Genomic DNA, 15,673 nt, shown 5'->3' with positions numbered 1-15,673 from the left:
CAGTTCCCTTAGGGACCACTGCAAAAAATTTAAGACTACAGGTGTTGGCAGTAAACCCAATTGGTAGCAGTCTGTACCACCCAGATTTACATGGTAGCTGTGGCTGAGCAGTCAGACATCTCTCAAGAAGAGTTATGCAGTATATAGAGTATACACATTAGGTACAAAAATACAGTAGCACAAGCAAACACTGACCAGAACTTTGGTATAAAAGTATATAATTATTTTTTTTTAAAACACACTTGGAAATATACACTGGCACTAATATGTCAAGCAAGTTCAAACACAGTCATTAGAAATATATACACCTCCCTGATTAATTATTTGACAAGTCTTAGGAAAAGAACACCACTTATTATCAATACAGGGTTGAGCACTTAACCAAGATGGCACTCCAATAATTATTTTAAAGGCAGAATTAGGAAAGCACACAATACCAACACTTTTAAAAGAACCACAGCAAGTCAAGAAAGGCAAAGTCTACTGTAGAGCAAGAAAGTTCATAGGCCAGGCCCACTCTTGGAGAGAGCAAGGCGGAATGTGCCCAAGATCACACAGTTGAAGTACACTTTAAAAGTCTTTGCAGATAGTTCAAAAGGAGTTGGATCAGTTCAGAAAAGTTAGTTAACAGGTCCCGAGTCACCCCAGGATAGAGAGTCAAGGATTTACGGGCCACCTTGAACAGTCTGTTGCAAGGGAGACCAGGCGGGACACAGTACCTGAAATGGTGAGAAAGCTCCAGCGGGGGGTTGTTCCTGGCAGCGGGTGCAAGTCAGTTCTTCGTCCAGGGGAAGAGAAGATCTCGACGTGGAGGAAAGCTGGAGGTCGTTGCACTGCCAGGTAAGAAACCAGCCGCAGAGTTTCCTGGTTAAAAGGTACTACCCTTTTATTCGCGGTAGTGGTGAAGCGTGGCTATCTGGCCGCCGGGGTGCTTGGCACAGGCGATTCGACCACGAGACGATCCAGGAAGGCGAAAAGGGGGCGAACTGGTAAACCCCACCAGTTCAAAGGAAGAAGACTCTCCAGGATGAAGATCTTCTCTGTGGTCGGAAGTGGTGAGGCGGTTCAGCAGGGCTCCACCTGTGGTGTCATCGTTGCAGGTTGGCTCAGCTTCTCCCTCTTCGGATTCTTTAGGTCCTGTGGCGACTTTTCAAGTTTCAGTCCCCAAAGCCCTGCTTTTATGCAGAAAACCCCCATTCACCAGTCCTAGCTGTCACTCAAACATGGTAAGTGGTGAGTCGGGCGGCTCACCACTGGGCCAATCACACAAGAGTGCGACTTGAGTTGCCGAGGCAACTCAGTCCAGGGTGTTTATTTCCCCCCTCCCACACATCCTGTAGACCCAGACAGAGTGGCACCACTTTTGGAGGCTTCTGTGCAGAAGCCCGCCAAAAGTGTAAAAAAGGGCTTGACTTGGGTTAGAGTTAGAGGTGAACACAAACGCCATTTTAAAACTGAGTCCTGGCAAAAAGACCCAACGGGGGAATAAATATTAAATAAATAACCCGGCGGTATCTTTAACATTGTACCAAAAAAGTGGTGCGTTTAAAATGAATGGGAAAATCCCATAGGAAATATTCCGGTGGAAGATTTTGCGTGGTAACCACTGCCACCAGCCAGAAACCCGACGAGGGGGGACTGCACAGTGCCCCCTCGAAAAACAGACCCCGGGGCAATCTAATTACCCCTACCAGTACTTCCACAATATGATGGTTTGTACTGGTTCTGTTCACAATTTAAGACTAGTAAAGTCAATGGTGACTTTACATGCCCTGGGAGACAGTAGTCAGTCCCAGGGTATGGAGTCTATGTTTGGGGGTCACTATGACAACCCTGTGTCACTGCACTGTGGGTGCTGTGTAACACACATACCAAAAACACATGAAACCCTATGGGGTAAAAGACCCTATAGCCCATAAAACGCATTACAAAGTCAAAGGACATTCTCAAATCATGCCTAAGAGTGGGAGAAAAAGAGTCTCACTCTTAGCAGGAGAAAAAATAAACCCCAAAAATCCAGCAAAGCTGCTGGGTGACTCACTAGGTTTGGGAAATTAGCCTATACAGAGAATTCTCCCTAACACCCCCACTCTCCCTACTGTGTAGGCCGGCGAGGCCAGGCCACGTGTTCGGCAGCGCCGATAGGATCGCCTCTGTCGAAACCGCCGCCGAAGATCTGGACTCGGCGGGGAAGTTGCTAGCCGTCGAAAGAGGGCTGGAGGCGTTTAGATTTAACGATAATTGACAAAAACGACCAAGGGTCGAATAAATGGTAATGGCAATGTCTCTTACGAGCTCTGCATAAGTGCAACCAGTATACTGGGTGGAAAAAAACAATCTGAGGGACCTTGACGCGTGAGGGACTTTGGGTACACTACACGTCACTATAGGGATAGTATTACAGACACGCCTATGTCGACGTCCCTGTTTCGACTTTTGAAAAACAAGATGCACTACTCTGCAGTGATCACTGGATGTCGGACTATGCACAGCATGTGATTCTAAGCAGATTAACAAACATATATGCCTTTAGGCAGTTGGTGTGAAAGACCCTGGGGGCCTCCTTGGGATTGCCCAAGTCTACCAAATAATTGACCTCTCCAAGTTTGCCCACAACCTCGAAGGGTCCAATCCATTTGTCCTGTAAGGCCCTCTGCCTTGTAGGTAACATGACTAGAACTAGCTGGTCTTGAGTAATCTCAGCCATGTTGGCCTTCTGGTTCAACGTTTGACCAGAGCCTGACCTGCTTTCAAGTTTCTGAAGCTTCTGTCATCATGTGTGTCATTCTCCTTCTGAGACCTAAAACAAGGTCAGTAACTCTCACTGGCTTGTGGGAAGGAGCACTTGCCAACCCCTCCTTGACTAGGGTCAATGAACCTCTAACCGGAGAGCACAGAGAAGCTCAAAGGGGATGAAGCCAACCGCTTCTTGATGGACTTCTCTATAAGCAAAGAGAAGGCATGGCAGTAGAAGGTCCCACTTTCTTCTAAAGGATTCTTCTAAGGCACCCATCATGCTCTTCGTAGTTCTTAAACCTCTCCACCAACCCATTTGTTTGGGGATGGTAGGCTGCTGAGAACTTGTAGGTCACTCCAGTTTTTCCACATGGCTTGGATGTAGTGGGACATAGAATTGGTCCCCATGACTGAGATAACCTCCTTAGGAAAACCTAGCCTGGTAAAAATACCAAATAGGGCCTTAGCCACTGCCTGAGCAGAAACAGTCCTCAGAGGTATGGCCTCAGGATACCTGGTAGCACGGTCTACCACAGCCGATATAAATCAGTAGCCTAAAGATGTTGGAGGGTCTAGGGGACCAACAATGTCAATACTTACCCTCTCAAAAGGAACTCCCACCACTGGGAGAGGCACCAAGGGTGCCACATTCTTGGTTGCACTCTTGACAGATGTCTTACAAGTGTGACAGCTTCTACAGAATTTATCTATATCAGACCCCATCTTAGGCCAGTATAAATACAGAGAAATCCTTTCCTTGTTCTTCTTAAAACTTAAGTTACCAGCTAAAGGAATCTCATGGGCTAACTGTAGAAACTGGCGTCTCACCTCCTGCGGCACTACAAGTCTTCTGTAGTCCCCTGGATAGGCTCAATGTAAAGGAGGCCATCCTCCCAGTACCGCCTGTGCTTCCTTGGCTCTTGCCCTTCCAGCTGGGAAGCGGTATGTTGGCAAAGTACTTCAAGAGCAGGAAACTCTTCGACCTCTGCTGAAATCTGCCCTATAGGGGCCACCTTCTGCAAGCAAAGTCTGCACCTCTGGATGGTCTTTAGGATCCAGATCTCCAACAGGGGGAAGGTATGTTTCCAGTTCTGTTTCACCAGTAAATGTTTCACCATCCTCTGGTTGGTCCTCCCACTCAGTCTCAGCTGGTGGAGGCGTCACAGGTGTGACCTTGGATTCTCCTCTCAGGGATGTCCTTGTTTTGTGCACAAGGCTGATACTTTTCTTTCTTCCCGATACCTTGGGTTTCCCCTTTGTCTCTTTCTTCCTTGTAGAAGAAGTTTGTTCTTCCTGTGGACTGTGTGTTATAGGTACCTCTGTAACAACCCATTGAGAGTCATCTAAAGTGAGCTCTCTGGCCTCCCTAGTCTGCTCCTGTTTCCTTTTACTGGGAGGCCTGGGGATGCTTGCTAGAACTCCAAGAGCTTTTAAGTCATTCCACAACAGGACTCTCCCGGGCACCTCAATCTGAACACTGATAGGTATTCCTACAGTCATACTGTTGCATTGGATTAGAGCCGGTAGTATTGGAACCACCTGGACAGGGCCTCCAGCAAGCATAGTGGGACCTTTGGGTGACTTAGAAACATCCTCAGGTTTGAAAAAGGTTTCATCCACTACAGTAATGCTGGCCCCAGCGTCTCTAATGGCAGGGTTCTCCTGTCCATTAACAAGTACACTGTCCTTGTAATATTTATTTGTTTTATCTGGAATAGTGTTATACACGTCTACATGCTGCTGTTCCCACAGACCCAGGGACACTAAAGTAACACTGGCTGAGACTCCAATGGGTCTGCAGCCAAAAGATGAAAGTTTCCACTTGGCATATGTACTTCTCCCTCAGAAGGCTAAGGAGGCAGTGTGGACCCCTGAAGGTTTACCCTTGCATCTGGGATCCCATTTCACATGGTCAGTAGACCCACAAACATCTGGAATGGGGTTTCCGCTGACCTCCCTCTGGTTTGGCACCAGAGGTTTTACTAGACTGACCTGGTTTCCCATATTGTTTACCCTTCTTCTGTTTGAGGCCCGGTCTCGGCTCAGGAGAGCAGGCATCAAAAATAGATTCCAACAAAAATAGATTTCTCATTCCTTGAAAGGTAGTTACTCTATAACCCTTAACCGAACCATCTAAGTTTTTTCAAACAGTCACACACCCAGGTAGCCGAAGGGGTACCATCGGTCTTTTTGAGGGTCCTAAACCTCTTAAGGTACTGGGAAGGAGTTTTCCAAAATCTAGCTATGAAAGCTAGCTTAACATTCTCATACTCCAATTGTTCACGTTCCCCCACCTGCATTACAGCATCAGTTGCAATCTGGGGGGGGGAGTCTAGTCAAAAGCTACGGAATCAACCAATTCCCTGCGAGACCCTGAATCCCATGATTGTATTCAAAAGCACTCAACCAATCCAAAATATCAAGTTTTGGTTTATACATACTCACTGCTTCTTCGGGCAGGCGCGGCATCTTTGGACTGGAAGACCCAGGAGGACTCTGGGATAGAAACATTTTCAAGAGACAATTTTTTCATTTCACAAGCATGTTGCATTTCTAGTTCCCGGAGTTTGCTGTCCTGACGTTTGGCTTCAGCTTAAGCCTGTATTCTTTTGAAGTCTTTCAAGAGACACATATTCTGGACTCAGTCATGGACCTTGTGGGGTCCCAGTGGACAAAGGTTGAGGCAAAAAGGCAGGCTGAGGTATAGACTGGTTCCTATCCTGGGACTCTCTCCTTCTGACTCTTCTCAGACATTAGAGTGACCCTCTGAATTATCATCCTCAATATCAATTTCAAGATTTTCTGGACTAGGAGTTACAGGCCTATTATCCAACCTTTGGTGATCTAACAACCTTGCAATCAATTCATTTTCCTTTCCCTTAACGGGGAGATTCCTGACTTTACAAAACGGTTAGAATGGGCAGGGCTTCTTCCTGCTTGAAGTTATCCATACTAGGTATGTTGCAATTGCAATTTCTAGTGGAGCTTAGCCTTGTGAAGCTTTTTAGTTGAACAAAAGTAAAGCAAACACTTATGTAACAACTCTACAATAAATCCCACCCGCCGCCAGTGTTAGGCTAGATTGTATGCAGTACCCTTTGGGTGCGCTACAATAACCTTGACATCCTGGCAATAGGGACCCAACCGTTGGTATAAGCCTGAACTAAACAGGTTGCTAGTGTGGCTGAGCAGCCATTCTTATCTCAAGAGGGGTCAATATGTGAGTAGTAGGGTTGCGACCCAGTTTCACAATACAGTTATTCAAATAAACACATACTCAAGGTTTCTTGATAAAAACAATTATTAATTTATTTCACAGTCAGTTATATAAGCCTTCAAAGGGAGCAAAACATTGAACACTTAAATATACTTCAAAACACACTCTGTTTCTCTGTTTCTCTAAATCACACAGACACGTCCTACACCCTCAGGTGACTTAAATAGCTAGGACACTGTGGACATTGATTTATCACTGGTACATTTAGAGCAATACTGAGTTTGCTGTAAAATAGAATAGAGTAATAATACAAAGGTTAACAAATAATTCATAAACAGGTAAGTACTTTTAAAAACCTTCCAAAGCAGAGTACATTAACCCTTTCCTGGGGGAAAAGGCCAAAGCACAAGGTCAGAGGTAAAGAGGATCTCTCGGGGAGCCAGGACAGCCGATGTTAATTGCAAAATGTCAAGGGGAGATGAAGATCTTCTTTGCAGATAGGTAAAAGGTCTTGCACAATGTTTTTAGAAATGTTTGTAGAAAAGTAGAACACTTGAAGGGGCACAAGCTGGGAGGCTTGTGATGGGCAAAGCTTTAACAACTCAGCAAGGTAACCAAGACAGGTTGCAAATGAGAGCAAATATGGCTACACAACAAGAGGTGAGTTCTCTTAGACTACACAGTACCTCTGGTTAGAAGAAATGGTTCCAGCTGGCTTCTGTTCCTGTACAGCTCTACATATCCTGTTGTTTCTGAGCCTCAGTCATGGGGACAAGAGGGTGGACGTCTGGGGACTCCTGCTCTGCAATGGGAAGGTCAGAGGCAGCAATGGGAAAACTTCAATTCAGCGGTCCTTCTGTGTTTCAGCTCCTAGCGTCTGACAGCAAATAGCAACACTGTGGTTGTCGGATACCACTTCAGACTTTCCTCGCATCCGGCATCCAGCACTCTTGAGGTGGCTCAGGCTTCGTTAGTCCTATATCAGGGAAGTCCAGAGGATCTTCCTAGCGCTCGGGTCTGACTTAAAAGCAACGCAAACAATCTGGTGTTCCTCTCCCTGGCACTTCGGTTCCAGCAGCAGTGGAAATACAACCAGCTTCGAGAGGATGTCCAGACGGGCTTACTTTGGAGTTGATTGGTCCCACCAACTCAAAGGGAGAAGTCGTCCTTGCAGGGCTTCTCTAGTAGAGGCGAATTCGGGATTCAGCACAGCAGCAGGGCTTCAATGGGCAAACCAACGGTCCAGGAGTTGCAGCAGGCGTCCCTTTCCAAGTAGTTCAGATTCCTTCGTCCAGTGGTTGATTCTGCCTTCCAAACCAAAAAACCTACCCTTTTATGCAGGTTTCTCCCATTCTCTCCAATCGTCTTTGGGTGCCTTCCTGTAACCAAGGGGATTACGCACAGGGAGTTTTGGGCACCTCCCTCACTTCCTGCCCCTCCCAGACATACTGGAGCCAGAGACGGGTTTCGCTCATGAAGCTCGCCAAAGACAAAATGAACAAAGGGACCAAACCTGGTTTGGGGCACAAAGTAAATCTCCAGAAGGACCTTTCTGACAAAAAATGGCGAAAAGAGAAGACCAGGGCCATTTTGAGGAAATGGGTGCTTTACCGTGGCTGCAAACACAGCCCGCGGTAAAAACACACAATGGTAGTAAAAAGCAAACCACTGCCACAAGCCATCAATTGTAGAAACGGTAACATAGAAATGTTACATGAGAAACTACACAAAGGGGATATTAAGTAACCCCTCCAGAACCCTATTGTAAGATAGTGTGTTCTGGGTCTAGAAAGTTACAAAACGTAAGTAAAGTCAATTTCATTTTACTGCTCTTGGAAACAGTAGTTTCACCAAGAGAAAGTATTTAAAACCTTTGGGAAATCTAAGACTTCCCTGTGTCACTGCACTGAAGGTGCTGTGTGACACAATGTTAAGATGATGCCTATGGAGTTTGTCAGACTCCAAAGTCAAAAGAAACGCAGAAAATAAATCACATTCAAATTTCATGAGAGATAAAAAGTCCTAAAATCCAGCAAAAGAACTGGGGGTCTCTAAGGTATAAGGGAATTCACACATTTCTGAGAATTCTCCCTAACATATAGGTTATTTATAACGCGCTTAATACCCAGAGGTTTCTAAGCGCGGACCCAGGGATTGAACCTGTGTTGCTCCGTGTCTTGCTTCCAAGGCGAGCATGTTGCCCCTGAGCTAGCCTCCCAAGACTATATATAGGCTATGTATATGTTCCTCATTGGTTTAAATGTCTAGGACCTTTCCTGCCTCCCCCTTACTTATATGTGTTTGTCTACTAATTGTACCTTTATGTCAATTTGCTACCTTAGAGAGTTAAGCAATGTCACTCTGTCCACACTACTCACACTGGTAGGTTTGGCTTCTTTCTTATCAAGTGTGTTAGCCCCTATTAAGGTCAGTGGTTGTAGTGCGTTCAGAGGTTGGCACGAAAACTACCTTAACAGATGTGGAAATCCCACCCAAACAACGCTTGCAGCAAGATTACATAGCATAGAGGCAGAGTTTCAGAGTCAGGATTGGGAGCACAGCAGTCCAGCCAGCCTTACAAATTCGTAGGCATGGCTTAGCTCTTCAGCAGATTCAATGTAAGGTTCCATGTTTCAGAATCAAAAATATGCAATATGGCCCAGGGGATCCCCATGTGTATATATATGTATACTCATGAGTGGTTAGGTTTTAACCACGGCCAACCAATCCACAGGTCTGCACGTTTAAGCTTTAGAGGCCCCCCGACAAGGACTGATCCGACAGGCTTAACCTTCTTGGACAGACACACAGACAGATGGAGGGGCCCCCATCCAGTTTAAAATAGACTGCATATGCAGAACAGCCATTGTGTCATTCCTCATGGCCCATAAACAAAGGTAATACCAAAAACAATGTACAGGGTGTAGGAATTTAACTTTGACAGTGTTTAGGGGTAAGTGGCCAACCAACGCGATAAAATTCATTGGAATGGGGGAAGGGATGCTGGTAATTTCATTCGACGCCCATAAAGCGTTCGATTTGGTGGATGGGGTTACATCTGGGCCATTCTGCAGCACTGGGGCTTAGGCAGGAACTTTGTAACCTGGGTGATGGCTAACTTCCAGCTCCCTACAACGCAACTGCGGGTCAATGGTATTTGGTCAGAGACGTTACATCTCTCCAGGGGCACGAGGCAAGGCTGCCCCTTGTCGCCTTTGATCTTTGCGCTCTCCATGCAGCCATTTGCGAACAGCATCCGGGAGAACTGGGGACTCATGGTGGGAAGACGGGAGTACAAGGTGGCGCTTTAGGCAGACGACGTCCTACTCACGATGGCTGATCCTCTTATCTTCGCTCCCCTTACTTTGAAACGAAATCGAAGTATTCGGCCAGCTTTCAGGGTTTAGGGTCAACCTCAACAAATCGGAAGCATTGTCAATTAACCTCTCCAAAGTGCAGAAGGCGGCCCTGGGCCAGGTCCTCCCAGTTCCATTGGCGGCTTCTTCCACAGGGTACTTGGGTGTCCGGATCCCCAGAGTTCCATCTTTAACATACCAGTGCAACTTCCCTCGGCTTCTGGGCGAGTTCAAACGAGACTTAGAACAATGGCAAGCGCAGGAAATCTCGTGGTTCGGCCGCATAGCTGCGGTGAAGATGAACCTGGTCCCTAGGTTGTTATACTTCTGCTCTGCCCTGCCAGTGCATATCCCAGACAAGGAACTCCTGGTCCTGCAAAGGAATGTTCAAAAGTTCATCTGGGGAGGGAAAAGGCCCAGAATATCGAAGAAATTCTTGCTCCGTGGGAGGGAGCTGGGGGGCCTAGAGGAGCCCGTTCTGCGGAGGTATGCACTCGCAGCGCAGTTGTCCCACGCGTTCGCCTGGGTTCTCCCTTCAGATTCCCCCCGGTGGAGGCACATAGAAGAGGCATGGAGCCTGGTGCCCCTGGCGGACCTCCCGCACCTTCCGCCTGTCAAAGTTCAGGGTATGCAAGGCCCGCTTGCGTCTACCAGCAACACAGTGTGTAAATGGAAAGCCGCAGCCTGCAAATGGGGATGCACTGCCTGGCTAGGCCCACTGACCCCTTGGTGGAACAATCCTGAATTCACCCCTGGAATCGCCCCACATCGATTCGGTGCTTGGCAGTTGTGAGGGTTCCGGATCCTATCTGACTTCCTGGAGGAGGTGCAAGGAGAAATTCGGGGTCTCCGAAGTGGAGAGGTTTCGATACGCCCAGCTCCGGCATTGGGCCTCAAATAAGGTGGTAAAGGAAAAGGGGGCAAGAGCACTTTCAGCTCTGGCGCTCACTCTTACCGCTCCGAAGGCCAGGGGGAAGGTGGTCCTCACTCTACACACTCCTAGATAGGTCCGATCCGGCCACTAAGGAGAGCTACATGTTGGAATGGGAGAGGGATCTTGGACGTGAGATTGATGTCACAGAATGGGGGAAAATCCGGTCCAGGTTGCACAAAAGCACCCAGTGTGTCACAAATAAAGAAAGCGGCTACAAGATCTGCTATAGATATTATACAACGCCGGTCCAACTTAAACTCAACCCGGGCATCTCCCTGAACTGCTGGAGAGGCTGTTCTGAACAAGGTTCCCTGTTCCTTCTCCTCTGGTCCTGCCCTAAAGCGGAGAAGTACTGGAGGGAAGTGGTGGTTCACGTCAAAGAAATCATGGGTCTATCTATTCCTTGGGATCTGGGGGGTCATTCTCTTGGGTGAAACGGGGGGAGGGGCATTTACGGTTTCTGGACACATGTCACGACTGTGCACGCACCTGCTCCTTGCTGCAAAAATTGCTCTGGCCCGAGTATGAAGAGTGCAGAGGGTCCGGAAAGCTCATCATGGTGGTATAAATGCTGGGAAGTGGTGGCAGCGGAAAAAAAAAATCACAGCAATTCATTCTGGGAACTTGGGCCCCTTCACAAATAATTGGGCTCCATGGATGGACTTCGCTACAGAATACACTGCCCTCACCCAAAGGCCTCCACTCACGCGCTGGTTACAGGACTGAGAGACTCAGCTGTACCCTCTGCAGGCCTAGGGTATGTAGCCCCCCAGACTAGGGGCACTTTCCGGCCCTGACTCCCGGGGGTTGGGGGTGGGGGGGATTGAGCTGATTTGGGGGTTGCTGACTGCCTTTGCTGATATTCATAACGCGGTGTCTGTTTTAATTTGTTATAATGCTTGATAAAAAGTATTGTTGAAAAGAAAATGGCTACATGAAAGTGCAGACAAAACCCTACTCCAACATACTTTCTGGATGAGATTCACCCAGGGATAAAACGGGGTGGTCTGGGAACACCCCTGTCTAGTAGTGAAATGGGCTGTTAAGGGCAGCACATCAAAATTAAGATGCAGCCAGAGGCGGGCTTCTTTGGAGGTCTGTCTGATAGCACAATGGAAGCCTCAAATTAGCCAAAGGAACCCCAAAAAGCAGAATTCTGACCTAGCACTTGGTGCAAAATGCACACAAAAAAGAAAGGGCCTCAAATCCATCTTCAAATACGTGCCCCAAAGAAATGGTCTCAACTTGCCCTCAGCAAATTTATAAACATCCTAATTTTAGTTATTGTCCTGCCCCTCTACCCGCCCGTTAGAGGGCGGGTAGAGGGGCAGGACAATAAAACCTACTCCGCTCCCATCATCTGGAATCCCTGTCAGAAATACTCTTGCTGCTGCATTGTGCAACTCCCACCCCCTATTCCGGTGAATTCACTCCAAAACGATAAAAATAAAATGTCATCTAGAATAGAGTGGTGTACTTTCCATATTTCTGGTCATGGCTCAAATGCATACGTATTTTTTTTATGTATAACACATGGATTTCTTTCTTGAGCTGTATTTGTTTTGTTAGACCTAAAGTGAAACTTTCCGGTTAGTGCTAAAAATGCATTTAACTCCTGTTCCTGCTTTGTTATGCATCTATAACCCACTGCATTACTGGTTGGCATCAACAGCCTGTTGCACTGAGCTTGTTACTTTAATTCCACCTCTAGCACTTTCCGCAATCTTGAATCCACATAAAATACAAGGAATATGAATGAATATGGTGTAGGGCATGTGTGTGTTACTTTGAGTGTAAAGGGAATGGCCCACAAATTGGGGAAGTCACTTACCATTCTTCTCAATCTTATTGAATTGCTCCATGACCTCTTCTTCTGACCTGAATGGGGAATATTTATAAATAAGCTCTGTTTCGATCGAAAACTTCTCCATGTTCTCAGTGGTGGGCTCACGAGTTTGAGAATGCCATGTGGGTAGAGGGACAATCACCTGCAATGAAACATCAACATAGTTAAGAGCTTTATTATTACTATGCACAAAATAAAGAAATCTGGATTTGTTTATATTTCAAAGGTCACGAAAAACACAGACTACAGCCTACATCTCACCCTGTATTTCCCTGCTGTATCCTTGATACATTTTCAGATCAATGTACAACCTGAAATTGTCACATTCATTTATGCCTATGCTATACTCTCAAACTAATGTCACCAGTGCTGTCACACCTCTATTTCCAAGGCAATTCTTGAAAGCTATATCCATGACGATGACAATACTATGCTATGCTATGTTATGTTACTAGCGAACATCTGTTTCCCTTTGGTGTATCCTAAAAGCTAGGTCAAAAGAATACTAGCATCCCTTATGGAAACATGCTTGTATTCTCCAAGTAATCCCTCAGAGCCATCTCAAAACATGCCATAATCTACCAAAAGCACCAATTTTATTGCTCTTACCTTTTAAGCTGCAATAACAATACTGCAAACTTCCCCCTATGCAGCCCTCGTACATTCTCCCACAAAGGAACGAGTGGTCAGAGTGAATAATACATTGCAGTGGCAAAAGCTATACCCTAATCACACGAACCCTGAACCTATAATTTTTTCAAAAGGGGTTCCATATTCGAATTGTGCCTTGACAAGTCATTAAAGTGCACAACACAGTAAAATAAAAGCCTGAGAAAAAGGATAAAGAGTAAGAACACATTAGCCAGCCTTTTAAAACGCAGAAATGAAAACCAATGGGCAGATCATGTTGAGACTTTCGGTGACTCGGTTCTAAGCCAGAGTGCCTTCCTTAAATAGGCATTCAGGGTAGAATTCACCCACGGTTCGTGACTTGAGACCAAATAATAAAAGGCCAGGCAGCAATTACTTATCTTAGTGAGCTTCAAGATTGGGATCTGAGAGTGTTAAGCAAGAATTGATTTAGTAACCCTGTGGGAGACCACACAACACTTGTCCCCTTGGTATTATTAGGTGAGATGGAGAGCTGGAGCAATGAAATCCACAAATACAAGTACCCAAGTAACACTTGCACTCAAGGTTTGTAGTTATAAATAATTATTTATTTAACAAGCCGTTTTTAAATAAGTATTCTTTGAAAAGGGCAATGTGTGTAACAATCAAATATACTTTAAAATGCTTACAGAATCAACAAAGCTAGTAGATACTTGTTAGAGCTACTTCTTACAAACTTCCTACACCCTGAGGTGACTTCACTAACTAGGACAGTAGTGGCATTTATATATCGCTAGTACACTTTGTAGATACTGGGGTTTATAGAACTGAAAGGTTAAGGGAAGGAAAAAGGTTAAACAGGTTCTCGGAGCATGTGAGCACTTATATTTTCCAATGAAGTCTAGACAAAAACCTTTCCCAGCAATAACAGTATAAAACCAAGTTACCACCTCCGAGGGATAGTATATATATCAAAGTCAAATGGACTAGAAAAGTCTGCAGGGAGCCAGAAAAGCCAAAGTAAATTGGAGCACAGTCTATGGAGCTGAGGCACTTCTTAGATAAAGTCTTACACAAAGTTAGAGAGTTTGTTGAAGAAAAATCACTGTAGAGTCACAAACTGTTACACTTGTGAAGGGTAGAGCTGAAATCAAATCGAGCAAATTAGCTACTTTAAGTCTCAACTGAGAAGAGCAAAGCTAAAGACACTGAGGCAAGTACCCCAAGTCGAAACAGTACCTTTGGTTAGAAGAAGTATAGTCCAGCTGGCTTCCGTCTGGTTTCAGTGATGCAGATCCTGGGCTTCAGTCGTGGGGACAAGAGGGAGGACGTCTGGAGGACTCCTGTGGCAGCAATTAATAGGTTGGCGGCAGCTACAGGCTCTTTTCAGATCAGTGGCACTTCGCGATTTCAGCGCTCGGTAAACAGCACCACTGCAGATCTTGGACACCGGTTGGGCTTCCTTTACTCCTTGAGTCCCGCATTCTGGTGTGGGGATTCGAGCTCTGGTAGTCCTGCTTCTGGAGGGTCCTGGGGAGACTCCTGGAGCATCTGGCCGGATTGCAGACATTGCACCAGACTACAGATTTCGCGACCCCTGGCATTCGGTTCCTGCAGCAGCAAAGAAGTACAGCCAGTCGGGGAAGGTGGTCCAGTGAAGTTTGTCTCTGGGTTAGTTGGTCCCACTAACCCAAGGGAAGAAGTCATCCCTTCTTGAGCTTCTCTTGTCGATCAGAAAAAGGAGTTTCAGCACAGCAGCAGGGCTTCACTGGGCAATTCAAAGGTCCAGGAGGATGTAGCAAGCATCATTCACGGTTTCTTCATCAGGTTGTTTTTCCCAGTGGTCAACTCTGACCTCAGTCTGAAAACCCTTGCCCTACAAGCAGGCCTCTCCCACTCATGCACAGCCCAGCCACCCCTTACAGGGCAGCTGTCCCGAAAGGACAGCCAGCCAACCAGGACCGGGTGCATTCAGGCACTCCCAAGAACAGGGGAGCCTCTGGAACCTCCACCAGCTCCAGACATTCTGGAGTCAGAGATGCGGGCCCCAGTACTGAAGCCCGCCAAAGGCAAAACGAACAAAGGGCTCAAACCTTGGCCGGTGTGCAGAGCAAAACCCAAGAATGACCCTGCAACCAGAAAATGGCGAAAAAAGAAGACCGGGTCCACCCTGACAAAATGGCCACCCATGGGCGCTACACCGCAGCTGAGGATTCAGCCTGCGGTAGAAAAGCACAATGGTATGAAAATTAAACCACTGCCACCAGCCACCCAAAGCACTGAGAGCAACACAAAAAATGACACATAATTAGGTAGGATAGGGGCCACTAAGTAACCCCCCCAGCACTCCACACAAGATGCTGTGCGCTGGACCTACAAAGGGAAATAGCAAGTAACGTCAACTTCACTCCACTACTCCTGGGAACAGTAGTCCACACAAGAAAAGGTGCGCAAACCTCATTATAAATCCAAAGGATCTCTCTGTGACACTGTACTGAAGGTGCCGTGCATCACCACACAAAATACAGATGCCCATGGAGCCTGTCAGACTCCAAAAACAAAGGAAACACACAATCCAAAACACACAAGAGAGCGAGAAAAAGGACCCACTCACTCCAGGGTCAAAACCAAAAAGTCCCTAAGTCCAGCAAAAGAGCTGGGGGTCCCTAAGGTGAAAGGAACCAAGCACTAAAATGAAAACTCGCCCTAACAGATAGGAAGCACGTATAGTAGAGTACTTTGGGCATACAATCCTATAATTGGTAACCAACTTCATAATTATCTCTTTAATTTCCAGTTTTGAAAAAACACCTGGGGGAGGGATTATGTAGTGAAGAAAGATATTGGTTAGTTTGGCTTTAGAGGTTGAACGAGAGGATAGCCACATCTCAAGAGGGGTAACTCTGCCAGGATTGGTAAATCAAGTTAACACCTAGTTCTATATAAAATTACAAATTCAGGGAACATTTTGG

General features: G+C 46.3%; 1 protein-coding gene across 2 annotated transcripts in view; it reads right to left on the bottom strand.

The window, feature by feature from the left end:
• Nucleotides 1-15,673, bottom strand: part of MORC2 (MORC family CW-type zinc finger 2) — a 959,542-nt gene that overhangs the window by 676,445 nt on the left and 267,424 nt on the right. For both annotated transcript variants that reach the window (XM_069619348.1, XM_069619349.1), the window contains exon 8: nucleotides 12,075-12,231. In XM_069619348.1, the coding sequence (XP_069475449.1) occupies nucleotides 12,075-12,231 (157 nt within the window). The remainder of the gene's footprint in view (nucleotides 1-12,074; nucleotides 12,232-15,673) is intronic.

The sequence above is a fragment of the Ambystoma mexicanum genome, chromosome 10 (genome assembly GCF_040938575.1).
Source record: "Ambystoma mexicanum isolate Mex_15411 chromosome 10, UKY_AmexF1_1, whole genome shotgun sequence".
Classification (NCBI taxonomy): Eukaryota; Metazoa; Chordata; class Amphibia; order Caudata; family Ambystomatidae; genus Ambystoma; species Ambystoma mexicanum.
Note: the sequence above shows the minus strand (reverse complement) of the source record. Positions and strands in the feature narration are given on the sequence as shown.